This window comes from Syzygium oleosum, unplaced genomic scaffold (genome assembly GCF_021117445.2).
Source record: "Syzygium oleosum isolate NSW1041296 unplaced genomic scaffold, Sole_v2.1 Sole_v2.05, whole genome shotgun sequence".
NCBI lineage: Eukaryota > Viridiplantae > Streptophyta > Magnoliopsida > Myrtales > Myrtaceae > Syzygium > Syzygium oleosum.
Window position 1 is genome coordinate 8,790,043 of NW_026607489.1, and position 25,883 is coordinate 8,815,925.

At 42.8% G+C, this 25,883-nt stretch overlaps 3 protein-coding genes and 1 pseudogene across 5 annotated transcripts; 1 reads left to right on the plus strand and 3 right to left on the minus strand.

Moving 5' to 3' along the window:
- Window positions 1-2,052: 2,052 nt before the first annotated feature.
- On the plus strand, window positions 2,053-5,521 carry LOC115681689 (peroxidase 12). Its single transcript, XM_030605713.2, has 3 exons — window positions 2,053-2,332; window positions 3,213-3,407; window positions 4,728-5,521. Exons 1-3 carry the CDS (start codon window positions 2,099-2,101, stop codon window positions 5,346-5,348), a joined length of 1,050 nt encoding a protein of 349 aa, XP_030461573.1. The 5' UTR covers window positions 2,053-2,098; the 3' UTR covers window positions 5,349-5,521.
- Window positions 5,522-6,641: 1,120 nt separating this feature from the next.
- Window positions 6,642-10,319, minus strand: LOC115681765 (probable serine/threonine-protein kinase At1g54610; annotated as a pseudogene).
- Window positions 10,320-13,466: 3,147 nt separating this feature from the next.
- LOC115681619 (light-harvesting complex-like protein OHP2, chloroplastic) lies at window positions 13,467-15,874 on the minus strand. The gene is made up of 2 exons (XM_030605618.2): window positions 15,256-15,874; window positions 13,467-13,727 (listed from the first exon to the last, which is right to left on the minus strand). The coding sequence occupies exons 1-2, from the start codon at window positions 15,756-15,758 to the stop codon at window positions 13,613-13,615; spliced, it is 618 nt and encodes a 205-aa protein (XP_030461478.2). The 5' UTR covers window positions 15,759-15,874; the 3' UTR covers window positions 13,467-13,612.
- A 371-nt stretch (window positions 15,875-16,245) lies between these two features.
- On the minus strand, window positions 16,246-22,468 carry LOC115665917 (uncharacterized). Of its 3 annotated transcripts, none has more exons than XM_030587735.2 (3): window positions 22,320-22,468; window positions 20,453-21,075; window positions 16,246-16,657 (listed from the first exon to the last, which is right to left on the minus strand). In XM_030587735.2, exons 2-3 carry the CDS (start codon window positions 20,998-21,000, stop codon window positions 16,588-16,590), a joined length of 618 nt encoding a protein of 205 aa, XP_030443595.1. In that variant the 5' UTR covers window positions 21,001-21,075; window positions 22,320-22,468; the 3' UTR covers window positions 16,246-16,587. The 3 variants fall into 3 exon arrangements, with proteins under 3 accessions (XP_030443595.1, XP_056167474.1, XP_056167475.1); XM_056311499.1 differs by having other exon boundaries at window positions 22,350-22,427; XM_056311500.1 differs by having other exon boundaries at window positions 22,356-22,372.
- Window positions 22,469-25,883: the final 3,415 nt, after the last annotated feature.

A 25,883-nucleotide genomic window follows, 5' to 3' on the forward strand; every position in this document is an offset into this window, starting at 1 on the left:
ATGATTCAAATCTTAATGAGTGCAATTTTTTTTTTTACTTCATAGTAGAATTGACGGTTTCAGTCTTGGAACCAAGAACCGATATGGTCTGGACCGGTTCTTGATTTCCAAACTAGTTCTACCGAACTAACAAGGCTAGTTTCGATTGTTTCATTGGTTAAACCGGACCCGATGATTGACCCTATTTTTCTTAATAACTTGAAGAGAATGCACAAGCTTCTAATTTAGATTTTTGGGTGACCGCAAACAATGCCGAATTGGCATATAAATATGAGACAATATGAGAATTTGAAATTTAGGGAAAAAACCACCAAAAACCCCAAACTTTGCCATCTGTGACACATTTACCCCAAACTTGTTTTTGTGACACAAAACCCGACTTTCTTTTTGTGACACATTTACCCCAATGTATTTAGTCCATGGGCATTTTTGTCTTTTTGCTTTTTCTTTTTTTTTTTTTTTTTTTCCTTCCGTGAGGGTGGGCCTCGCCGGCGTCAGCGAGGGCGCCCATCGCCGGATCCGGCGAGGGGGCCCTCGCCGCGTCGAGCGAGGCGGCCCTCGCCCGGATCCGGCGAGGCGGCCCTCGCCGGCGTCGGCGAGGTTCGCCTCGCCTGGCGAGCGAGGCGGCCTCGCCCGGCTCGAGCGAGGTCGACCCTCGCCGGCGTCGGGCGAGGGTCGACCTCGCCGAGCTCTGGGCGAGGCCGTCCTCGCTCGCCCGAGCGAGGGCGACCCTCGCCGGCGTCGGCGAGGTCCACCCTCGCCGGCGTCGGCGAGGTCCACCTCGCACTGGGCGGCGAGGCGGCCTCGCCCGTCTGTCGAGGTCGACCCTCGCCGGCGTCGGGCGAGGTCGCCCTCGCTGGGCGAGCGAGGGCGGCCTCGCCCGATCCGGCGAGGTCGACCTCGCCGGGCGAGCGAGGGTCGACCTCGCGAGCCTCGGGCGAGGGCCACCCTCGCTCGCCCGGGCGAGGGCGACCCTCGCCGGCGTCAGCGAGGGTCGCCCTCGCTCGCCCAGGCGAGTGGCGGACCTCGCCGACAGCCGGCGAGGGTCGCCCTCGCCCGGGCAAGCGGCGGCCCTCGCCCGGGCGAGGTCGACCTTCGCCGCAGCGGCGAGGGTCGACCTCGCTGAGTCGGGCGAGGGCGAACCTCGCCGACGCCGGCGAGGGCCGCCCTCGCCGGATACGCGAGGGCCGCCCTCGCTCGACCGGCGAGGCCCCCTCGCCGGATCAGCGAGGTCCCCTGCCAGGAAAGGAAAAAAAAGAAAAAGAAAAGCAAAAAGACGAAATGCCATGGACTAAATACATTGGGTAAATATTATTCACAAAAGAAAGTCGAGGAGTTTTGTATCAAAAAAGTTTGGGATAAATGCCACATATCTATGAAAGTTTGGGTTTTTGTTTTTCCGAAATTTATCTGTATATATCGTATTTGATTGTTCAAAATATCTTGGTATATAAATATCAGTCCGTCGATCTCCTCGTTACTGCCCACCCTCTACTTTTATTTTTTCCTCTCTATCTAATTTCGATTTCATATTTCATATGCCACCCAAAATCAAGCGAAAGTAATTTTATCCGATTTATATCCGAGCTTATCCGAACGTAATCCCGCCCAATGACCGCTCCGAACGCGAAATAGAAACTAGTTGGGAATCCGTCAAGACATCACATCCCGCGTGCCAAAAGAAAGGCATCGTTGTCTTTTTGTCAGATGGGGAAAAAGAAAATACGGTGGGATAAGATTCTCTATGTGGAGGAGGCTCATATGTCCCAAGTCCCAATCATCGTCATCATGAGAAAGAAAAAAAAAATGGTGCGAGATCACGTTTCTGTTGTCCGGTTCACATGGCGTTTTGAAGTTTCAACTCCACGTGCCCTCCAAAAAAGTCTTGAGCGCCCTCATAGTCAATGCTCGTACCGATGATCGCCATTAAAAATTTGAACAAGTTACCTCCGTTTCCCACGCAGCTCCATCATCGAATAAGGTTCGACCTCACGCAATTATTTTTGCGCAAAGTCAATTTATTTGTCCTATAAAGAAGGACCCTTTTTGGGTTCAGCTCACCTCGTCCGAGAACCTTAGACCAGACCCAGATCACACCATGGCTTCCCGTTTCGGTTCTTTCGTTTTGATTTCTTGTCTCGTCATAGCTGCGTCGCATGTTCAAGTTTCGAGCTCTGTTCACATCGTGAAGGGGCTCTCGTGGTCCTACTACGAGAAGAGCTGCCCCAGTGTCGAGTCCGTCATCAGGAAACATCTCAAGAAGGTGTTCGAGGAGGACATCGGCCAAGCTGCTGGGCTACTTCGTGTGCACTTCCACGACTGCTTTGTTAAGGTAGGTTCCCGAAGAGCTCTGTCACAGTCTGCTTTCGCTCGACCGGGGCAAAGAGATTTGGGATTCTCTTGGAAGCTGTACCTTAATTTTCTCGTCACATGTCCTTGTGCGTGGTGTGTAAGCTGATGATTAAACATTTACACGCCTGTTTTGGCAAGATCTGTGATCATCTTCTTCCTCAGCAAAATAGACGAGAATAAGAAAAGAGAGGGGCCAAAAAAAAAGGAAAAATTCTTCTCGAAGCTGGTGGCCTAGGTTAGCAGCTGCAAGAAGTGGACTTCTTTTTCTTGACATTGCTATTTTTCCAGAATTCTGGGTAGATTATGAAGTCATATGGGTGCCTAAAGCCATCGTGACTCGTCCTTTAGCATACAAATCTTACTGTCTTGCTAGTAGACACTTGTTGAAGTTTTGGAGGATGTCTTTTGAGCGTTTGAGATAGTTGGGTCCTGATCTTTACTGCTTTATATGCTAAAATATACAAGCTTATAGAACTCCCATGTTCAGGTTTTAGAAAGAACTACATAATGTCTGATAAATTGTCTTCATAAGATGATTGCACGAGCAGCCCAGTTAAGCCTGGATTGCGTGTGGTGAAGATTTTCAGTTTAGAAGTTAAGATGGGTCTCAGTCATCAGGGTTTCTTTTACAATTGAATCTTGATCACTTACATTCAAAGAAATGATAAAACAAGGACTAACGAAAGGCCAATAAAATAGTCGTAACCTAAAGAAAAAGTAGAGAGGTTCCTAAAATTTGTTGTCTGAGCGGATAATAACAACACTTGTTCTTTCTCGTCTCCAAGTATGCTAGGGTATTTCGGTTGGTATTTTCCTGTTATTCGAATTCACTTAATTTTGAGATCTGATGAGTGATGCAGGGATGCGATGGTTCGGTGCTGCTGGTTGGAACAGCGAGCGAACCGAGCGAGCAGGATGCTCCACCGAACCAGAGCTTGAGACGGACAGCATTCAAGATCATCAATGACCTCCGGGAGCTTGTGGACAAGAAGTGTGGTCGAGTAGTCTCTTGTGCCGACATCGCCGCCATTGCCGCTCGTGATTCTGTTTTCCTGGTAAACCCCCTTCAGCCATCATTCCATCATCACTAGAGAGTAACGCACCAAAACAGAGTTTTGATTTTGATACTTGCCAGACACAAACCATTTTAAGCATCCTTGAGCTCATACTTTTGGAAATTAGATAGAAATACAGATTCTCGCAGAACATGCTCATCCCTATAAATCGTTCTAATTTGCAGCTTTGAATGATGCTTTTGCATTTGGGGGTGGGAAGACAGTTATGATCATAAGCTTTCAAAATAGAGCTACAGCAGAATACAGTATTGGTCACTTAGCTAGCTTCCTAGATAATTGTAATAGTTCTTATGTTCTTGCAAGTTGATAAATGCAGAGAGGACCCGATTGGATTTCTTTTTTGTGATCAATTGGATTATCAAACTAATCAAACATATTAAACATAAGAACTCCCCAATAATCTGCTATTTTTGGAAATTGAGTTGATGTGTAAAATACCCGAAACCTGGCGGGATGTGGACCTACGCAACATGGTATCGGAACTTTAATCTCATCATGTGGCCATGTGACGACAATAGTTGTTTAACCACTCTTGATTACGCTCAGGCTTGATTATACTCATTAGTTGTGACAGTAATTATACTTTATTGGTCTCTCAATGGTCACGTTTGATGATGCTTGATTAGAGGAATGATAAATCACGAGAAAGCGCAGTTGCTGATGTAACCAATCTAGGTTAAACTAGATTTTGATTCATGTACTTTACTGTTGCTGTTCTGAATTTCTTGTGAGATGTAGCAGATGCACATGTAAGTCAGTAGCATCATTTTGGAAACTCAAGACAATTAACCTTGTTATTTTAAGCCAAAAAATGCAGTCTACGGCAAATTTCAATGGTCAAAAACTCTGACATCGTAGTTGTTATACTTATATCTGATTTTTAACGGGTAGTTATCTCCTTTTTTTTAGGATCCCAACCACCCTAGATTTTTATTCTAAATTTTTGGATCATGTTTATGAATAAAATACTGCAACTTGACGTGTTTTTCGACTCTTTCAACATGGTTGTGAAAGCATGTGCTCACAAAGTTCTTGGAAATTGCAGATGAAATGAAATCATAGGTAGACAATTCTGTTTAATGATCATCTAATCCCAACTAGCTTCTAGTTTATGACAGTTGACTTGCAAATCATCACTTCCACACGAAGAAGACATCAGAGTTCTCTGTTGGCTTCATTTCCTGTCCATCATCGAAGTTTTCTCGATTATGATTACTATTGCCTATCATATCTATGAGCATCAACAGATGTTTTCCAAGCTCTGGATTCTAATTCTGTTATTCTCGTTGTCGTGTGCAGTCGGGTGGACCCGAGTATGACGTGCCGTTGGGAAGGCGGGATTCACTCACGTTTGCAAGTGAAAGTGTGGTCTTGGAGAATTTACCTGCACCAACTGAGAATGCCAGCGAAATTGTCGCGGCCCTGGCCAAGAAACACTTCGATGCCACTGACGTAGTGGCCCTCTCCGGAGGCCACACCATTGGGCTTGCACACTGCACCGCCTTTGAGAACCGGCTCTACCCGACTCAAGACCCCACCATGGAGAAGACCTTTGCCCATGATCTCAAGGGTGTGTGCCCCACCACAAACTCCACCAACACCACGGTCTTGGACATCCGATCGCCCAACCGATTCGACAACAAGTACTTTGTCAATTTGGTGAACCGCCAAGGCCTGTTCACCTCGGACCAAGATTTGTACGGGTACCCCACGACGAGGGACATCGTTACTAGCTTTGCTGAGGACCAGGAATTGTTCTTTGAGAAGTTCGTCCTCGCTATGACGAAGATGGGGCAACTCAGCGTGTTGACGGGGACGAAAGGAGAAATCCGAGCCAACTGCTCGGTCAAGAATTCTGAGAACCCAGATCTCGTGTCCGTGGTGGAAGAGGACCTGGAGAGCTATGCCGAATTGAAATGATGTGACCCTTTCAAGTGTGTGTATCAGCACGAGCTTTGTCTTTGCTCGGATCTGCAACTTTTGCTTGCTTGTTTATAGACTGTGACAGTGCCTAATAAATTGCATCAGCTGTTTATGATTATGTCAAGAATATGTATTCAGCAGAAGCTCAAAATTTCTGTCATTTGGCAAAATGTTGCCCGTGAGCCTCCTGCTTGGGAATTTGGATTGGTAGAAGTAATGTACTGATCATTCAAAGGCTTGACACGTTTGTTTGCACGAACCGCACCGATTGGCACTGGTCTCGATTACTTTGATTAGTCAAGAGCTTTCAGATTTCAAATGCGACCAGGTTCAAATGGCTCCATTCCAAGCGAGACATGAAAATCTGGCGCCATTGCATCCTGCAGTACTCAGCAGTTGCAAGCCATTTCCATCTCATGTAATATTTAAATGACGTCTTAATTTGGCGATTTAAATTTTTAGAACGATTAACAACAGTAGTCTTACAAATTTCACATGGTATAAGAGTAAAAGGTCCTGAATTCAAATCTTTCTAAATTGCCTATTTAATTCCTCTTATATATTTTCGCGCTTTAGTGACAGGAGCGGAGGAAGATGAGAATATTTAATATTAAATCACACATCTGTTTAATATTTTAAACTTTTAAAATAATTGAGAATGGTCCCATGAAACTTACACTATCTAGTCATCAATTAGTTTATTTTATCAACAGTCTTTTGATGATTATTGACATTTACTGAAATTTGCCGTCACGGAAGAAAACATCCGTATTTTGTGGGCACGGAAAAAAGAGTTTGCATTGCATCGGACATCAAAGAAAATTTATGGTCCTCTAGCCAGTTACTCTCACAATCTGATTTCACATGAAAGAGAAGTCAGTTTCATGCATAATGGAGAGAATAGCAGTTCCATTCATGTGGATGAAAATTTGTCATGAACCAAACAGATCGAGTTTCGTTGTGTTTTGTGGGGTTCCGGACCTTTTCATCATGTAGTTCAAGCATTGTGTTATCTTCATTGAATCATGGTTTGAGACCGAGAAATAAGTATTTCGATTGATGAAACGTTCCTGAATCACATGCAAAATCAAGATCAAATTTGCTGTCCACAAACTCCTGAACAGAATGGTATTGCTGAAAAGAAGTAGAGAAAATCTCTTTGAACTGGGCTTATCCAGAGTGGCTTTGGTCCGAAGCATTTGCAATCGCGACATCCGTTAATCGAACGCATGCCTTCTAGTGTTCTTCATGGGGTCAATCTTAATTTTCATGGTCGCAACCAACAGCATGATATGCAACTGAGTTTCGATTTCATAAACGTTCCTTAAATGGTTTACAAAATCCACTTACAAGCAGCTAGTATAGAACAATACTATGGCAAGAAAAGAATCTCATCAGAGTACCTAGTAAGGCATTCTAATCCTCAACGGCAAACCGTCCCAAATGTTTCCTTTGATTGTTCAAACTTCTAAATTCTCTATTCGAAGCAGACCTACTGACCTGATTCAACCTGTACATGCCATCTTTCTCTCTTCTGTAATCTGCGATGTGTGGTTTCAGTACTGAGGATGATCTCTGTTTTCACCAGCGCCGGGGCTCATGCATATTTCTGGAGACAACTTCTTGAAAGATTGTATGACGGGGCCTGGAGATAACAATACAGGTGGGGCGCTTTGCTTGGGTCGGGCGTCCTTTAGCCCGGATGAGCAGTTACTCGTGCTGCTCCCGGGTTCTGGCTTTTGGTTATAAGTTTGTACCTGTTGCTCCTGTATTTATTTCGATCATGCGTGTTCAAGATAGAACATTCAAGTTGCAATTTCATTACAATGAAAGTTAAGATTTTGTCACTGCAGATGTATACTTAGGTGTAGCATTCGAAGCCGGATGAAGCGATAAAAGGAATGACTTCAAGGAAGTTCACAATTTTGAAGTATGGAAAGCGAGATACGAAGTTCGTGTAACTACTTAAGCGAGACAAAAGTACATTAAAATGCGTAATGCGCATGTTTTTCCCTCTGGAAGAATCGAATGAATGGATGCAAATTAAGTGAAGAACCTCACCTCTTTGGTTGATTCGCCATTCCCAGTTTGATTCTCGGTGAGAGCGTCTTTCCTCCGCCGATCGCTCTGTGATCGAGCCCGTCTTTTAGCCTTCCGGCGCCTTAAAAAAAAAAAAGCGAGACAATAAATTAATTAAAGAGTACCATGGGAAAATAATTATGAGAACAAAAGGAAGTAACTGCTTGAAAGGTTCCGCCACAAGGCAGAAACGATTGTAATTGTACCACTGGAAGAAAGTCAACATACATTTTCTGTTCGTTGTTCTTAATAAATTCATCCTTCTCCTGGTAGATTATAGGAAGACCAGAAAGGTCGCACGCTAACGGGCTTGTGTAGAAGAACTGCGAGAGAATGGCATTGCGCAGAATAAAGGTCAGTAAGTAGACTCAAACATCAGAATATGAACTTTTTCCATTTTTGGGAGCATGAAACCATAAACTACAAAAATGTCACAAAAGAATGACACAGTCCCATCATATTTTTGGCAAATGCAAAAACCTAGTCTTACTGGCTAATACTTACTTCATGTTGCAAGGCTAACGATGCGCTGCCACGAGATGCAGGGTCCAAAGCGAGAAGAGAACTAAGAAGACCGACAGAGGAATCCGGGAATTCCCTGAAGATCTCTACAAGATTCGACTTGTAAAACTGTCTTGGTCTGAAGGTCGTGGGTAGCTTCAGCTTCCTCCAGTAATCCTCTGGTGGCGTGCCACAGAGTTTGAAAATCTTGTGGAGTTGCTCTACCTCATTCCGGCCAGGCATGATTGGGTGTCCTGCAAACATCTCAGCCAGGAGGCATCCGGCACTCCAAAGATCAATACCAACTCCATAATTGGTTGCACCTAACAGTAGTTCAGGAGCTCTATACCAAAGGGTCACCACCCGGTTCGTTAGAGGAAGCCTATCTCGAGGTCTGTAATAATTTGCAAGCCCAAAATCTGCAATCTTTAGCATGCCTGTTTTGTCTATCAGTAGGTTCGACCCCTTTATGTCGCGGTGCAGAATTCCTTTGTCATGGCAGTGTTGCAGCCCCGAAAGAAGCTGATGCATATAGCACTTGACCTGCATAAGTCAATACTTTCAGAGCCACGTAAGTGCTTAGAATCAAACTCAGCTTAAGGTACTTTCTTATGGAATTTACACGAAACTACAAACACTACATTTGTCTACTCCACAATCGGCCTCAGTTTAGGTCACTAGTATTTGCCGATGAGTTTCTCGCAAGAAATTTGTTAGAAGTTGATGAAAATGTTATGAGGCTCTCTCGTAGATTCATTCAATGTGCAGAGTTGTACACGTACCTGTGGTTCAGTTAGTCGTCCCTCTGGACGAGTAATGATCCTCTGCAAGTCCGACTGCATGAAATCAAAGACTAGATAAAGGCTGAACTGCATTCTCGATGTTGCCAGCCCTTCGAGCTTTACTATATTGGGATGGTCCAACTCTCTCAGGATCATAATTTCCCGCGCCATGAATTTTATGCTCTCTGGTTCTGATGTGTTGAACCGAACCTTCTTCAGGGCAACGAGTTTTCCAGTGTCTCTGTCCCATGCTTTGTAGACATTACTGTAAGTCCCCTGGCCTACCTGGAATATCCAAAATCGCATTCTGAATGTCTTTTCCGACGAAACTTTCAATCCTGATGAATCGAATGATAGTGAATCTGCAAACTACTAAGATATTCACATCTTACATTTTTAACCATATCAAGAGCCCATCGACATTAGAGCTCTGAGTCCCGTATTTCCTCTAATTACTTAATTTCAACAGCTTGGGCATCAAAGAATAGGAGAACTCCACTCATTGAGGAGAGATTGTCTAGAATTTTTATTCGAACAGATCAAGCCTCAAGGTTCAAACCGATTATACGAATCATCGTAAACTCCAGTCAAACAGACATTGAACTCATGCTTTCGACAGTGCACATGTTAAGACTAGCAAAAGCTCCACAAGTCTTATTGTTGTCGGCGCCAGATGGTAGTTTGAGCCAGCTTTACATCGAAGAAGAACGAATAATTAAAGAAGTTTGAATTACCTTATCGATCTTGTCGTAGGAGTCGGCGCTCTTTGGGACCAAACCTCTCAACACATGCTTGGGAACATTAGCGATGAGCCATTTGGGCCAACCATCCACAAGCTCAACTCGATCATCTCCTGACCCTTCACCCTTCCTCCTCAAAGCACCATCCTTCTCCAACTTACCTCCGGTCCCACCGCTCCCACTCCCACTCCCAAACTTCACATCTCCGCTGCCGCTGCCGCCCCTGCCGCCGCCACGGCCATCGCTCCCACTGCTGCCGACGCCACCCGATAAGCGCCCGCTGTGGTTGTTTCTCGACTCGGGCCTGCGCGGCCCGCCCTGGCTCTCCTGTGCATATCTCTGGCTGGTTGACCTCCGGTGGTTCGCGTTCCCTCCGCCACTTGGGACGTACCCATTTTGCTGCTTCAACTTCTCCAGGCCTTTGGGTGGCAAGTTCTCGGATGGCCTGGTCTGAACACAACCCATCACTTGTCTCTGTCTGGTGACCTGTTTATGGATTATTTTTGCTGGGTTTTCTCGTGATATAAACGAGAGCAAAGGGTGTTGCGATGAAGAGGAGGATGCAGGAGACGAACGAGAAGAGGACATATGGTGGAGTTTGAGAGAGACGGAGAGAGAGTCAGTGAGGAGGTTGTAGAATTCAATCTGCAGAGGCCGTCCTCGGCCTGCAATTCTTGGAATATGCAGGTGACTGTAGAGAACGGAAGGTGCCACGGACTACGTACTCCATTATTCTAATTCCGTTTCATGTCTTGCTTCTACGTTCCACGTTTCTTCTCCCCTTTGTAATCCACGATGAAATGTTGTGATCTTCTTCCTTTGCCAATTGCCAGTTTTTCTCACGCTTTGAGTTCAATATGTGACTGAAATCGGTAGTTGCAACTGAAACGGTAATGATTGTGAGCTTAGTTAGAGTAAAAGTGATTTCTATCGCAGATAAATGATCTTTTATTACCAACTTAGGCGTGCCCGTAATCACAATTAATGGACGCTGACCGTTCTTTCGTCCGACGGTAAAGCGATCGAGGAGTGGGATTGACTCGTAAACCCCCCCCATCATCACCTCTGCCCTCCACCACCACACATCGTCACTAATCTCCTCTGCCATCATTGCATCGGCAACCGGTGCATGTCGACAAAGCTAACTGTGGAAGCACCAATCAGGTGATTGGTCCAGTGATCCAGGACTTAGTTTGCAAGCCGAAGATCACGGGTTCATATCCCCGGTCTGTTTTCAGTCCCGGGAAACCTTTGTTAGTCTGTAAGGGCGAACCTAGGCTTAGGAGTATTGCTAGCTCAGGACTTCTCAACCCCCCACCTGGTGGGGCTGCAATTACGGACTTGGACAATTGGTGCATCGTTAGTGCCTTATACCAAACGTTTCGGTGACGAGTGAGGTCAATCCCAACTTGTTTAATTTCTTTTCTATGGGAAAAAAAAAACATAATGTTGGGGATGAATGATAGTAAGATAATCGAAGAATCCGGGCAGTGGTACTTAGAACTATGGTAGGTGATTAAGAATATGAGTTCAAGTAACAAAGGGAATGTGGCCCAAAAGATTAGAAAGTGGACGACTTCAACTCTCAAGTTCTACGCTTTTGGGGGAGAAAATCTTGTGGATGCAAAGAAAATAATGACCTCTATATGTAGCTTACCTTAAGGTTCACTCAAACACACCCTCATGAAATGGTAATTATGATCTCCATCCACTCCCCTGCCTTCCCTCTTACGGCCCCATAGATAATCTTTGCTCTCTTACTCACCTTTCTTTAACCCTATTTCCATAATGACATGAAATTCCTTCTTGAATAAATCTCGGGTCCATAAAATGTCCCGAATCAATGAACGGCGCGAGCTAAATTCCGAGCGGGTGAAACCAAACACGAATCCGACTGTGCTTGATCGTAGGAAGATCAAACTTGAATTGTGCATGCAATTGGCGTATGCAAAACGGTTTCTTATTTACACAGCCAACTTTGTTCGCAATTTTCTCTTTGGTTTAACCTTGCAAATTTATCTTCAAAAAAAAAAAACCTTGCAAATTTAAGAAAAAATTAATCCGCAAGGCAATATTATGAAGTTCTATTTGTGACGTCTCTTGAGGTAGAAGTGAAGCATGTGTGCATGATGCCTCCACAAGAATGTTCACACCGTTTACACAAAGTACTAGCAAATCAAACCAAAAATTATTTTTCGCGTATAATGACTAGCAATGCGTATATGATGATTAATGTCATAAAGAGAAGATAGCTACGCGGGAAAAGTGCCAAAAAAGTCCTCAACCTTTTGCATTTGTGTCAATTTAGTTCTAAACCTTTTTTTTATGCCAATTCAGTCCTAAACCTTTTCCATTGATGCCAATTTAGTCCTAAACATTTTTTTAATGCCAATTTAGTCATAAATATTTTGTATTGATGCCAATTCGGTCTTAAACCTTTTTGTTTTTGTGCCAATTTAGTCATTCCGGCCAATTTCGGCCGGATTATATTGACGTGGATGCCGGTCGGCCGGCCTGCGATTGATCACTGGCGTTGACGTAAAAAACTTTTAATAACATTTAAATATTTTTAAAATTTTATTTATTTATTTTCTTTTTTTTTTCCCTCCCCCCCTCATTCCGCCAGCTAGTTGCCAGACCAGCGACCGACCAGAGGCCAGAGGCCGGCGAGGCTCGCCCTCGCTATCGACGGTGAAGGCGAGCCTCGCCATGGCTAGGCGAGGTCATGCCTCGCCCAGACGCCGGCGAGGTCGACCTCTAGCCTCTGGCTGGTCGCGGAACCGGCAACCGGCTGGAGGAAGGAGGGAAAGAAAAAAAGAAGAAGAAAAGAATAAATAAATATTCAAAAAAATATTAAAATATTATTAAAAGTTGTCCACGTCAGTACCGGTGACCGACCGGCGTCCATGTCAGCAAAATCCAACCAAAATTGACCGGAAAGACTGAATTGGCATGAAGATAAAAAAGTTTGGGATTGAATTGACACCAATACAAAAGGTTTATGACCGAATTGGCACAAAAAAAAAGGTTTAGGATTAAATTAACACTAATGCAAAAAGTTTAGGATTGAATTGACACTAAAAAAAGATTTAGGATTAAATTGGCATCAATGCAATAAGCGTGTGTTTTTCATAATAGTCAATCACACTAATCTCCCCATCAGAAGTAAGAGCTTTTTGTATCCTTAAGGCAAGATTTTATTTGATGAGCGCTCTTAGGACACATAATAAGCTACGGTCAGAGTGTCGAGAATCTAGTTGACAAAATCGGATCCTACCTCAAAATCATCGAGAGCGTCTGGAGATCTGGACATCAAGATCAACTCGATCCCAGAAATCTCAAAAAGGGTACATAAGACAAACGTTATTTGAAGTCGACAAGTTATCCTTTTGATAGAATCGACACACTGAAGTTGACACTGAAGCAGTAGCTTATGCTGAATACACACGAGAGATTGATAAATCTGCAAGATAGGAAGAGTGGTTCCGTTTTTACAACTTTATCAACTAGAATAGGAATTCTTGAAGATCACTGCAGGTTATGCAGGGTCCTAGTTTAACAAATTAGGAAAGCTTTTCCAGGTTCAGATGGGAGGATGGCATCTAGATCGAGATTTTACCAACAGTCTGAAACTATAATAAGATGGATGATTCTACATATCAATGCTTTACTGCCTAGAGTAATGAAATAATGGAGTCATCAACATGAGATTAATAGTAAATACGGGAATTACCGTCAGCTCCTGAAAGTTACCGACACCTGATAATATTCGTGATTTCAACTGCCGGAATTTTCCGACCAAAAAAAAACCTGCCAGAATTTTAGGATTTTCTTCTTCATAGTAATATAGTTTTATATGTTCAATATTTCTCTGTCATGTAAGTTCTTTATCGCAGTATACACCTTTCTAATGTCTTGAGAATGTATAGTTGCTTTAACCAACAGAGCCAAGGTGCTGGTCGACCAAACCCTCAGTATATAGCAGGGTATCAACAGCTTACATGTATGAAAAATTGAGGAAACAATTGAGAGCATCATTCATTCACAAGCAAATGAAGATCACAATGAAACCATTATACATTGAAAATATTACTGACTTTGAACCAAATTACATACACCGAAAAGAGTCGATGCTATGAGAAACCTCGAGGAGTAGAAGTCATTCCAGATCGGCTATTCCAAAGTTAGAGAGAAGTATTTTCACTTGATCCACAAAGTTTGAGCCCGTGGCATACTCTGTCAGCATCCCGACAGCGAAACCAAACATCGCCCATCTGTTTAAACAAATTCACAACACCCATTTAAGAAACTAAAGTTTACAACCTAGTCAAGAGGCACTGTTTCTTTCGGATAAACAATAGCCAATTGCAGGGGCAAGGACTTAGACGAAATCTACGGGTAAAAAAGAACAAAATGCACTAACTGCTCTTTCTAAGATTGTGCGCAATAGATTGAACACCAGGGAAGCGGTGAAAATCATGGGAATTAGGAAAAGGCATTCCAAATTAAAATATGGATGACTATGGAAAAACAGAGAGAGGATATTTAACTTCCAGCAAGAACATATCCTGACAGAGGGACTAATGCCTACTTGTTCCAATAAGGTGATAAGACCAAGGCATGATATGTAAAGCTCAAACCAGTAGAAGTGTGTCATATAATTTTGGTCTATTCTTACACTCTGTTTGCACATGTAGCTTGAAGATGGGTACATTCAACAATTTCATGGGGATCTAAGGAATTCTCCTGATAAGACAAGACCGATTGTCACATCACAACTGAATTGTTTTAAGTGAAAAGGTTTCGGTGCATGTAGATAACATGATAATATGTTCCGACAGTGCAGACAACAACGAGCATGCCCTAGAAACGATATTTGACCTAGAACGATCTACTTGTCCCGACTCCGCACATTTTGAACAATGGAAATGAGCAGTACTAGTGAAGGAAAACTGTCCCTCATATCAAATAACTCTGCATAGTCAGGCTTATTATAATAGACCGTATAATTCTGCTGTTAAGTAACGTGCTCGTAAAGAACAACTAGAGCCCCGTGAACAATCATGACAGGGGCAAACCAGAACTGAATTGGGAGATTGAAGGCCTCGAAAACATTTTTTTCTTTCGGGATTGTCAAGAAGCCAAAGGACACATGATAATACTATTAAAGTGAGTGCAGAGCTGATTACTCCGAAAAAAGAGCAACTGCACTTACACGAAGGCAAGTACGATGACACAAGAATGAAGTATGCAACCTTTTGTACACTTGGATAAAGGAATCGTTGAAACAACGCATCAAAAGAAGGGGGATAAGAAAGGGGAATGTGAGGAACCTGACACGAGACCTTGTCAATCCAATAATATATTGAACAGAAACGCCACCATTGACAGCTTCTACTAATTGGTTGAGTTGGCCTCGCAACTACGGGCAAGCGCCATAGAAAGGATTGACTAACAAGAACTTTAGATGATTAAAACTGATAGAAAGCCAGATACTGAACCAAAAAGTTCGCGATGCATCCCAAGAAACGCCGACTCTTCAACTCTATATAATCCCAAAAGGAGACCAATCCAGCTACATGTGTCACTAGCAACAAACTACTCTAATGTCCTAAAGCTAATTCCTAGTAGCGCTCGAATCTGATTCTCGGTGCACAACAAGCACCATCCTCGGTATCACCTCTTGGTTTCGGATTACTCTAGAAGGAATTTGACACAAAGAAAAATTCCAGCTCGAAACCAACCAAGATTATATGTAAAAGGGAACTTATTTAACAAAAGAAAGGAAGGAAGTAAGCCCACCTTCCATTGGCGATTTCATTCTTGCCGATGAACCCAAAGAAAGGACCCTGATTGGACTCCTCGAGCTTCTTCTTCTTGAAATACTCCTGCAGCTCCTTGGCCTTCTGCCTCTGGAACTCCAACGTTATCGCGCCGCCGCCCTCGACCGCCGCGTCCGGCGCGGCGACGGGCGGCTTCGGCTGCTGGGGCGGCGGGGCGACCGCGGACGGCGGGGAGGAGGAGGGGGGCGGGGAGGGGGGCACGGGCCTGAGTGGGGGAGCGACGGGCCGCCTCAAGGGGCCCTCGGTCTGGGAGCACCGGATGGTGGCGACGCTGACGACGGTGGGGGGCCTCGGGGCGGCGGCGGAGAATCGGAAAGGGGCGGAGGAGGAAGGCGGGATTTTGAGGCACGGGGCGGAGGATGAAACACACATGACTGGTGGCTCTCTCCTTCTTGCTCCCTCCTGTGTAGTTATTGGATCTTCTTGGTTGGGATGGGGAGCTGTGGTGTTTCTTTCGGACATACATGATCAAGAACCAGTGACAGAGAGAGACACACACACACAGAGGTCGGATGCACGTGTGTGGACAAGACATGGCCAAGTTTCGTTTTTCGCGAGCTTCGACTTGCTCCGTCCTCCACTATTAATGGGGTTATTGCTATTTAATATTTTATAATATCAATCCAGTTTGAATTTCGTACCATACTCTAAAATTTTTTACTACCGTCGGATTCTCGGATTAGTGCCAAAAGACGAACCTGATCTGATCTGATCTGATCATTCGTTCTGTAGTTCATCCTGGGTCATTTGGACCAACGAGAAAATATATTTGCCTATATAACCATGCATGCATTTTGATCGCAGGTCACCCGTCTCTCCTGCGCAGGATTTTCAGCTAGAGTATGTGCGTCAGACCTATGATGCTCCATTAACTCCAGACAGCAAATTTCTCCTAGGTAATCGACCGTCCATGGAAGAAGCGAAGAATTTATGGAAGGTCGGACGGAACTTACAATAGTAACACATTAATTATGAATGGATGATGTGCAGCCACACACTACAATAAAGATTAATAAACCTGAAAAAGCAACACCCCGAAACGACAAAACTGGAAACCCCGTGCTGATCAGTTATAGACAAAAGCATTGGCGCAACAAGCGGAGGAGAGAGAATACAGGAGGCGGATTTCGCTGACCGGCGGGATCCTTCTAGGGGGACTCAAAATACCCTCTATTCAGGAGTTGGTCGGTCGGCCGTCTGCGATCAAGAAGCCACTCTTTTAGCCATGCTTACCCTGATCCTCGATAGCGTCGCTTTACAAGTTGATCCTGCCAATCTTAAGGCCAAACCACTACATGATGGAACAAGCACAGCTTCTCTCATTACCGTTGTCCAACTCATCATCCGATCCGCCAGTTTCGCTGCAATTGGTTCAAGATTTCATCTTAAGAATATTCCGAAAGGTAAAATGAGAAAAGGAAAATGAGATGCAGGACATAATAAATGAAGGACCACGCAAATCGACTACCAGTGACAACTGAAGAGACACATTCTAATTTATCACAAGATCTATATCCCAGTGTTGTCAGCAATATTCAGCTCCCTCCAATTAAATGTCAAAATAGCGAGCTTTTCCTACTCATTGATGACATCAAAAGTACAAAATTCAAGGGCCTAACAGTTCTTAGATAGTAAATTCTGTTGAGCGCATTCAAGACACTAAGTTACAAGGTTATCTAACTTGCTTGTGCATGACACATAAGTTAGAATGACACGGAACTGTTTAGTTTGGAACTGAAAACAAACTGTAATAATTTCTTTCACAACCCAAAACCAAAGCCGTTTTCTGTATGTATCTAATTCTCAATGCCAACAGTTGATGGTAAGTCAGCAGAAAATTTGGGCAAACATCAAGCCAATTTATTTTGGTAGATGAGGAGATTACTCACGATAAACACATGCACTAATGATAGCAGCTATCTATTCGCAGATGTTGCACAAGTCAGAGAAAAATTACTGAGTGCTTTTCAAACCAGTTCATTGGCCAAAGTTTCATCACTGAGACATCATATTTTAAGAGTTAACCGGCCCAAGAGCTCTGACAGGAGGTTCTCCAAGCAGGAAACAAGTTAAGTACAAAAACAAAGACAGTGGGTATCCTATTAGGAAGTTATGAAAGCCAGACTGAACAAGATAGGCGACTCGTACGATTGAACAAGTTAACAGTCTAAAGCGTGGCCCAAAATAGACAACCAAACTTGGGGGTCAAAAACCAGATCGAAACAGTGCTGACCCAATTGAACTGGTCCAATAGGGGTGGTTCAACCAGGTCAAAAAAGGGTTTGACAGGATCTGGTAGTGAAAAAAAGAAAACAAACCACCTATTGCTGGAGCTGGACGCATTGAGCCCACACCAGGCAACCACCCATTGTCCTCTTTACAATGATTGCCAAACAATATACATACATAAAGGACACAAATGTGAAATAAAGTTGGTGTTGGACAAGAGTTGAATATCAGATGCGAGGCTTTCTCTAGCGCAAAATATATTTTTTTAACTCGGCCAAAAATTTCTACGTAAAGCATAAAAAAAGGCTAATTAAATAAGTTCACTAAATGATTATGAGTCGCATAGAAGGATTAACACCTGAGGACATTTCCCAAGATTTTCTCATATGACATTTCCAAACTTACTCAAACAAATTTATAACAAACATGCACCCACAAAGCTACTGGCTTAGAAATGCAAGTACCTGGCAAAAGCGATGTCAGTCACATTCCAAACATAAAAAGGGGAAATGTGAGTTGAGTGGAAACATTCTTAAAAATAAAAGATCGAAACCTGCCATTAGGTCATAGTTGGTATCTACTAGAAGGAAAAGAAACAAAGAAATCGAAAACATGGACACTTGTATGTAGTTCTGCATGATCGCGCAAAAAGAAATGGCTATAGAAGAACTGTGTCACTTGAACTTCAGAACAAGTGTAGGGTGCAGGTACAGGAGAGTCTCAAGTGTCTGACTGGAAGAAATATTAGACTTGGAGACTTACTACAAGAATCAAAATATTGACATGTGTCTGGGGACACATCATCTGCTTTATCTTACACGCATCCTATATGTATCAAAAGTGTCATAGCACAAAATTCAATTAATATTCAACTGCAACTTAAATTTCCTACTTCCATTTCCCATTCAAATATACATTCTTTTCTTAAATTTCATATGTTAAGTATCAATTGGTTTACAAAATTGTACAAACACTGACCTTTTCAAGAAAGTAAGTAATTTACACCCTTTTCCTCTAATTTCAGCTAGCCCACCTTTTATTGCCTGGCAGGGCTAAAGGATTTGGGCCTTTGGGCACATTACGCTTATAAAAGAAAGAAAAACTAATATAGACAAAGGAGCTTTTCTTTTGGCCTAAATAAAAGGGCAGTAAGTTTTAGTCTATTCAATCCCTTTGTGCAAGCAAGCAAAGGGAGTATAAACGATGTAATAATAGGATAACCTTATCATCCATCCTTGATTTTCCATTCGAAGGTATTAAGATCGGTGGAATGTGACAGCCTGAAAGTAGCTCATTGTAGATTGTTGAACATGAATCACTTCTCCTTTTAATAAATGTTGTTTTTTTTTTTTCTGACTCATTGCTGTTATTAGATTAAAAAATCATAACTAAAAGGGAGAAGTGGTACGGATAGGCTCCAACTGACTTTTGGCTTCCTCTTGTTTATATTCATGAAGGGGTAGTTCTCTGCCCTACTAAGGCCACTTTGTCTAGACTTGGATTAGTGTAAATAGTTGCCTAAAAGATCTCCTCATGTCAGTAACTGCTGTTGGTGCAAAAAAGCCAAGAACATGATGATTGATGACTAAAGCATTTCCTATAATATACATGGGAGAATCCAATAAATAAAGATTGACCATACAAGACAGCTTGAGAAACTGCTTCCTCACCTTATGCCAAAATTTTTAAGGAGAATAAGGACAGCAATTCATTAAGTTATCACACAAAGGTAAACAACCCATTTCCCACTACATCTTTGATAAATAATTTTCATCAATCCAAGTTCATGTATTGGGATCATGTAATGATGAAATGCCTCCTAGCTTTCCTTGACAATTCCATTTACAATGAAAAGCAAACGAAGAAACAGATAAGCTGGTCTATTTATAGTAATTTTCTCAGTCACAAGTCATCACATGTCAGACATCTTATCCTTCCAAGCTCATGAGTTTGAAGACTTTTTTCCATAAAGACTTGCATTGCAACTTCTTCTCTACCAAAAATCCGCTATTCTCAAAATCAATAACATGTACAAAACTCTGCCTCACACACATTTATTCAAGGGATGAGTGCATTGGAAATCCTAAAACTTGTCATGACAGTGCAATTGAATCCTAAAACTTTTGAAAAGTGCAATTAAATCCTAAAATTTGTCACGAAAGTGCAATTGAGTCCCACAACCTTCAAAAAGTGCAATCAAGTCCTAACACTTGTCAAATTGATCCGATCAAGTCATTCCGTTGATTGCACCTTTTGAAAATTTTAGAACTCGATTGCACTTCCGCGACAAGTTTTAGAACTTGATTGTACTTTTTGAAAGTTTTAGGACTTTCGGTGCACTTATCCCTTTATTCAATGCTAAAACATGTTTAAGGGACAATAGACATTATACATATATCGAAAAGTTATAATCTCAAAGGTTGAAAGCAGAATCTATCGCAGCACTCTTCCACAATTAACAATTAGCATTAGCCATCAAGTGATTATTAAAGTAACGGACTTTATTCTATTATTCCAAAGTAACGAGTGCTTGATGTAGTGCAACAGTCAAACATATTCACTTAACCTGGCTCCACCAAGCACGACTACACTTCAAAGGATTCTTGCACACATAATAAAAAGATTATCTGAGCTCGGCAAACCTCATGCCATTCTTGTAGAGACAAACAAAACCACAATTCACATCGCATGAACTCTTTGGTTATCAGGACAATTAGCAGAGAATACTAGTAACCAGCGAATTGGAAAGCTTTCAAAAGCATAATATAGAATAAATTTACAGAATCGAGAGAGTAAAACGCGTTTAAGAAGTTGGTCTAGTACGAATGCAGAATGGTATACATGTACAAGAATTATGCATTAAGCGGATGAACGGGACTAGCAAGTCATCACCATACATATATGACAAAACAATTTAAGCTCCATACCTGGGTTCAAATTCCCTGATATCCACAAGCTCACTGCCACAAGCATCTGTCCATTGAACTCTTCGTCTTTCCACTAGACCGTGGGTATCTTTTCCATCTTCATTAACAGCCTGATTTTCATTAGTATTCCCAAATGGAACTGTGTTAGAAGCCGATGGCTTCTTCAAGCTACTACGTACAGCAACCTTTCGAGCATCATCATCTTCAACAACAGTTGACTGATCCTTGCTTTTATCAGGAACTAATGCATCTGGCACAATTTCCTGCTGTTGGGTTGGGCCTACTTTAAGTGGGGATGGTGTGTCAAGTCCTGCGGAGGCGCGACCAAAGCAAATAAAGGAAGCGCAACCGCGGGAAAGCCGGTTCTTTGTGGAAGCCAGCTGGATGTCGATGTCAGGTTCTTGGTCCACCAACTGGTAATGATTCCACGGGGATACTCTCATCTGTTTGTCTTCGTTCTTCTGACCCAAGAGAAGAAGGGTCAGGCCTTTGCTATACCCAGAAGCTGAAGCAGAGAAGAATCCTCCTCCTTCCACTGCCAATAACATTAGTCCTGCTCATTTGTGCACCATCTATCAAGTTTGAGAGTACTGCCTTCTCCTCCAAGAACGAGGCGAGTAGCCCTTCATCCATAATATCGATCATTACAAGATTGCTCACACACCATTAAAAGCATTGAGAGAAGAAAGATAAAAGTAAATGCACCAGAACAGATCGGGTCATGGCAACATCGTGTAAAAAACAAGAGAGAAATATTCTTAGCAAGTAAATATTTACAGAACAAGAAATTCCACCAGAAAATTATAGATTGTAGGGAATGTCGAAAAGTAAAAATTGCTGATGGAAAAAATGTATATAACAGAAGTAATGAAGTTGAAACTGAATTATATTTATGATCTCCACCAGTCCATTCTCCATGTGATATGGTTGTTTGATTGCTACATTCCACCCTAAATAGCATTCTGTTTAAATTCACTTTTCGGCGAACTAACCGGAATAAGAGAACTGTGAGGATGCACAAAGAGTACATGACGATAGAATATCGACGCACGTAAGTAGTTCAGAGAAGGACGGGAATTAAAACAGCCTATACTAAAAGGAGTGCTAGTGTTCAGCTCTTACTACAGTTGCCACTGTTGCTCATACTACTATTGCAAAAATGTTCAAATGGCTCCTATGTCCTAACTAAACTCAACGAGATAAAGGCTACTCTACAGATGCACCATAACCCTCTTCAGCCACAAACAGAACACGAGACCTTCGTCTAAACAGCCAAGAGAAACAAACATTCAACAAGCACCTCGGAGACAATCGATGTATCGCCACTAGATTCAACGACCCTCAGAGCTCCAATGCCTTAAAAGATTACAATTGCTCTCAAAGCCACTCCGGCCAAACCAACACGCAACACAGAGAGACCGTTTCCAATTCCAATTTTGGCAGGTGGGTCCAAACGTTCATTAAAATTCTCCAAATCGAGCAAAGGAACGTGGATAGGACATCGATCGCATTCAAAATAAGCAACCCATTCGAGTGGAACTAAGCTCCCGTCGTCATCTAATCTCACTTCCATCACAAGCTCCGCGCACGGCACAGAGCAGCATATCGGAGCTCGAGCGAGCGACGGCATTCCGAATTTCACAGAGCATCCTCCCACCTCTCGAAGCTAATCAAACTAACCAACGAACTAAAAGAAAAAAAAGAACACGATGCGGGAAACAGATACGAGACTCGGGCGAGCTCAATTCAAGCACCGCCGCGCTCATCCACACCCCCCGGCTCCACCTCCCGCGAAACGAACGGAGCAACGAGCAGCGAGGAAAAGGCCAGATCAAACGAGAGACGAGGGAGGAGGCGGAACAAGCACCCGAAGAGAGAGAGAGAGAGAGAGAGGGGCGCGGACTGGATCGCCGGAAGAGGGAGAGAGATCTCCTTCAGCTCGGCAGGCTGCGGCGGCGGCGGCGGAGGATTGGGCGGCGGCGGCGGCGGCGCGAGGAGGGGGGTGGCTCCGCCGGGATTTGACCGCGGGAGATCGCCGAGGAATTTCGCCGAGCGAGCGAGAGGAAGAGGGAGGGGAGGAGGTGGAGGAGGAAAAGGGGAAGCTGGAGGAACAGTGAAGAGTATATATGGATAGGAATTATTTTTTTTAAGAAAAGGGCAGATGGGGGGAGGGAACAGGGACAGGGACAGTGACTGAAATGGCGCATGATAGCGACGGGACCCCCCCCACCCTTCTTCCCACCTCGGTGTCTCTTCCTCCCTCCCTCCCTCCCTCCCTCGCCCGGGCATTGTTGTCTCTCTTTCCCTAAAAGGGCAAGAAATTTAGGAAGCGCGGGTGGAAATCCTAGAACTTTATGCAACGTTAGCACATCTCGATGGATCTTGAAAATTTTGCTAAATCTGGAGTGGCTCTTGCCTCGAGCAAATGACGGCAAGAGACCTCACTTGGGGGATGGCAAGGATCGTTGTGACCGCCGGTGCATTAGAGGCGTTGCGCTCGATCGAGATCTAGGTGAAGGCAAGCAGGACTTGACCGACGGTGATAAAGGGGGAGGCGGTGGCGTGGTCGTTCTCCCTCTTACCCCTTTCATCTCTTTTGCTTTTGCCCTTATCTTATTTCGATCCTTCTTTTTTTTTCATTTTTGGTCTAGTTTTGGTTCGGCGCCCATTTGGCATCGCGTCTGCATCAGTAGTACGAAAAATAGAGGAAGAATTAATATAAAAAAAATTGTCGCATAGATTTTCCTTGCAAGAAAAGCTGACGGAATTAATTGAAGGACTAGAGTAGAAGACTGTCGCAATATTTAGGACTTAAATACATGAAATGAAAGAACTCAAATGCAATATCATGACAAGCGTCAACACTCTCCATCCAGACGGTTATCTAAAAAAAAAACTTTTGTATGTGTTCACTATTAGATGAGTGATATGTCTGTTTAAAGTTAGTTTGTAACCAAATTCAATAACATGTTAATAATCTAGGTGAATGGGCAAGCTATTATTTCAAACTGGTAGTGAACCTAATAAGATTCCGAAATTAATTGTGCAATTCGGCAATGACAAATCGAAGGAAAGGCTGGCGATCGGGGCCATTTCAGGACAGCTCATGTGGTGTTTGATACGACATAATGGAATAGAGGGGGGAATGGATTGATAAAAAGGAAGAGAAGAGAGGAACGAATTGAATAGAATAAAGCATTATTGGTTCGTTATGAACCAACGAAATGAAAAATATATATTGATTTTTTTTCCTTGTGTTTGGAAAATTTTGGAATGGAAAAGGAATGATTGAAATGTATTCGAAATAATTGTGTGTAATTTTATTTTTTTAAAATATTTTCCTGAAAAGGGGAATGGCCATTTCCATTGGTGGAGCCATGGAATGGGCATTATCCCCCCCTTGTTTGGTGGGATGCTCATTCATTTGGGATGAGCAGTCCACCTCATATTAAAGAAGAAAAGTTAACCATACATCATTTGAGAAATTTTTTAGTACTTCCTATGAATGGCGTATGAAATCTTCTACTCCTTCGCTAATTTTAAGTAGGGCGTGTTTTCGAAACTTGCTCAAGGGAGAGTAGGGGAGGAAATGGAAAGACGGTGCATAATTTGCACATGCATGCGGGCATTCCAATCGAGCAAGATTTTCTATTGACTTTTTTAACTATTCATTGATTCTACTTTTCCTTTTTGGAAAAACAAAAATCTACTTTTCATCTCTATACTTTCTATTAATGAAGTTCGAATACTTTCAATCTATCTAATCAAGTCCTTTCGCTATCGCATTAAGTCCTTCCGACCCCAGATCCAACCAAATCCAGCCGAGTGGGGGCGTTGGACGACATCATAATGTGACTTGGATAAATTTTTCTCATTGTGGACATTCACATGGGCGTGCACATTGACTAGAATTAGTTTACATCGTACTCCGAAAATTTTTCCACCCACGTCTGCGTATCTTAACTATATCATACTTTGGCGTCTCCTGACGACCACGTCAGCTAAATTTGATTGAATTTTGTGTCGAGAAAACTTAATTAGAAAATTTGTGAAAGTAAGAAAATTTGATTAGTCAGATAAAACTATACGGATTTGATTAGAAAAGGCCAAAAAATGCAGGGATGAAAAGTAAAGTTGTCCTTCCTTTTTTGTGATTCAGGAGCATGACCGCTAAACCTGGCTATTTGAAGGTAATTAGAATATCCTACAAGCCAATAAATCGATGAGAACTCAATCTTTTGGATTGTATAGGTGGCTCTAAGCTAGGACAGTTTGTAAGCAGTTTATTGTTACATTAAAACATGTGACTTTCCCGTTCTCAACCAAGAGGGTATATTGCTTCTGCTTTTAACTTAACACAAAGATTTACATGCTCATAAAATTGCAAAGTAAAATTTTTAGAATCGGTGTAGTTGATTGGGGCGAAGTGAAGGTCATCTGGTGAGTGCAAAACTGCTCTATGTTAAAGTTATCTGACAAGCTAAACGTTTATTTGATGCTAAACGTTTGGATTTAACTAATTTATGGGAATTGCAGGATGTTCCACATGCATCCACGTAGCCGAATTTCCACGCCACTGTCTACAAATGATAACAAAAAATCCAAAAAAATCCAAAGTTGCTTTAATATCACATCTTTCAATCTCTCTACTATTAAAAGTACAAATGGAAAACTTTCTTCATTTTAAGTTTTCAAATAAGTCCTTCGTGACTAAAGAGAAAATCCACCACACAATCTTCGATTATATAAGGGCAAAATTTAAATAAGGATCTAAAATTGGCTTGTTTTCTCAAAAGAGTGTTCAGAGTATACCCTATCTTAAATAAGGACTGAACTGACCAATTAAGTCTCAAATAAGAGTCTCAAAAAAAAAAGTTCGGAATAAACCTTATTTCAATTAAAGGCTTAAAGTGGCCAACGTAGTCTCAAATAAGGGACTTGAGCTCACCGTGGCTAAATTTTCGCCAGCCAACTTCCATTTGTTATTCACATGCTTATTCTGGCCAGCCTTCACATGGATGAATTATCACTGAATACAATCTATGAAGGAGACAGCTTCAATATCACAGTCGTAGCTGGGCAAGTTACAGATAGATAAAGAGAAAATATTGCATAGAGCTGTGATTCCAGCGTGGCAAAATTCGAGTTCACTCACCATGCAACACATGTCACTCAAGCCCACTGCGTCATACGAGAGCACTTTTTCATAGGGGCGTGCAAAAAATCCAAAACCGCCCAGGATCGCCCGGGACCGGACCGGAACCGGTGGTTCCCAAGGGGACCGGTCCGGTTCCCGGTTCCAATTTTGGAACCGGTGGGTATCGATCCGGTTCCTGCTCCGTGTGAACCGCCACCCGCCCATCCGGACCGGATCGGTAATATAATAATAATATATTTATTTTTAAAATTTTAATTAAAAAATCTGACCAAA

Bases quoted from the DNA above. Each gene is read 5' to 3' on its own strand.
- LOC115681689 (XM_030605713.2), top strand. From the start codon at position 2,099: ATGGCTTCCCGTTTCGGTTCTTTCGTTTTGATTTCTTGTCTCGTCATA. The intron at 2,333-3,212 runs GTAGGTTCCCGA...TGAGTGATGCAG, and splicing joins TCCACGACTGCTTTGTTAAG to GGATGCGATGGTTCGGTGCT. The intron at 3,408-4,727 runs GTAAACCCCCTT...TGTCGTGTGCAG, and splicing joins CTCGTGATTCTGTTTTCCTG to TCGGGTGGACCCGAGTATGA.
- LOC115681619 (XM_030605618.2), bottom strand. From the start codon at position 15,758: ATGTCCGAAAGAAACACCACAGCTCCCCATCCCAACCAAGAAGATCCA. The intron at 13,728-15,255 runs GTGGGCTTACTT...TTGTTTAAACAG, and splicing joins AATGAAATCGCCAATGGAAG to ATGGGCGATGTTTGGTTTCG.
- LOC115665917 (XM_030587735.2), bottom strand. From the start codon at position 21,000: ATGTTATTGGCAGTGGAAGGAGGAGGATTCTTCTCTGCTTCAGCTTCT. The intron at 16,658-20,452 runs GTATGGAGCTTA...AACCAATTGCAG, and splicing joins ATCAGGGAATTTGAACCCAG to CGAAACTGGCGGATCGGATG.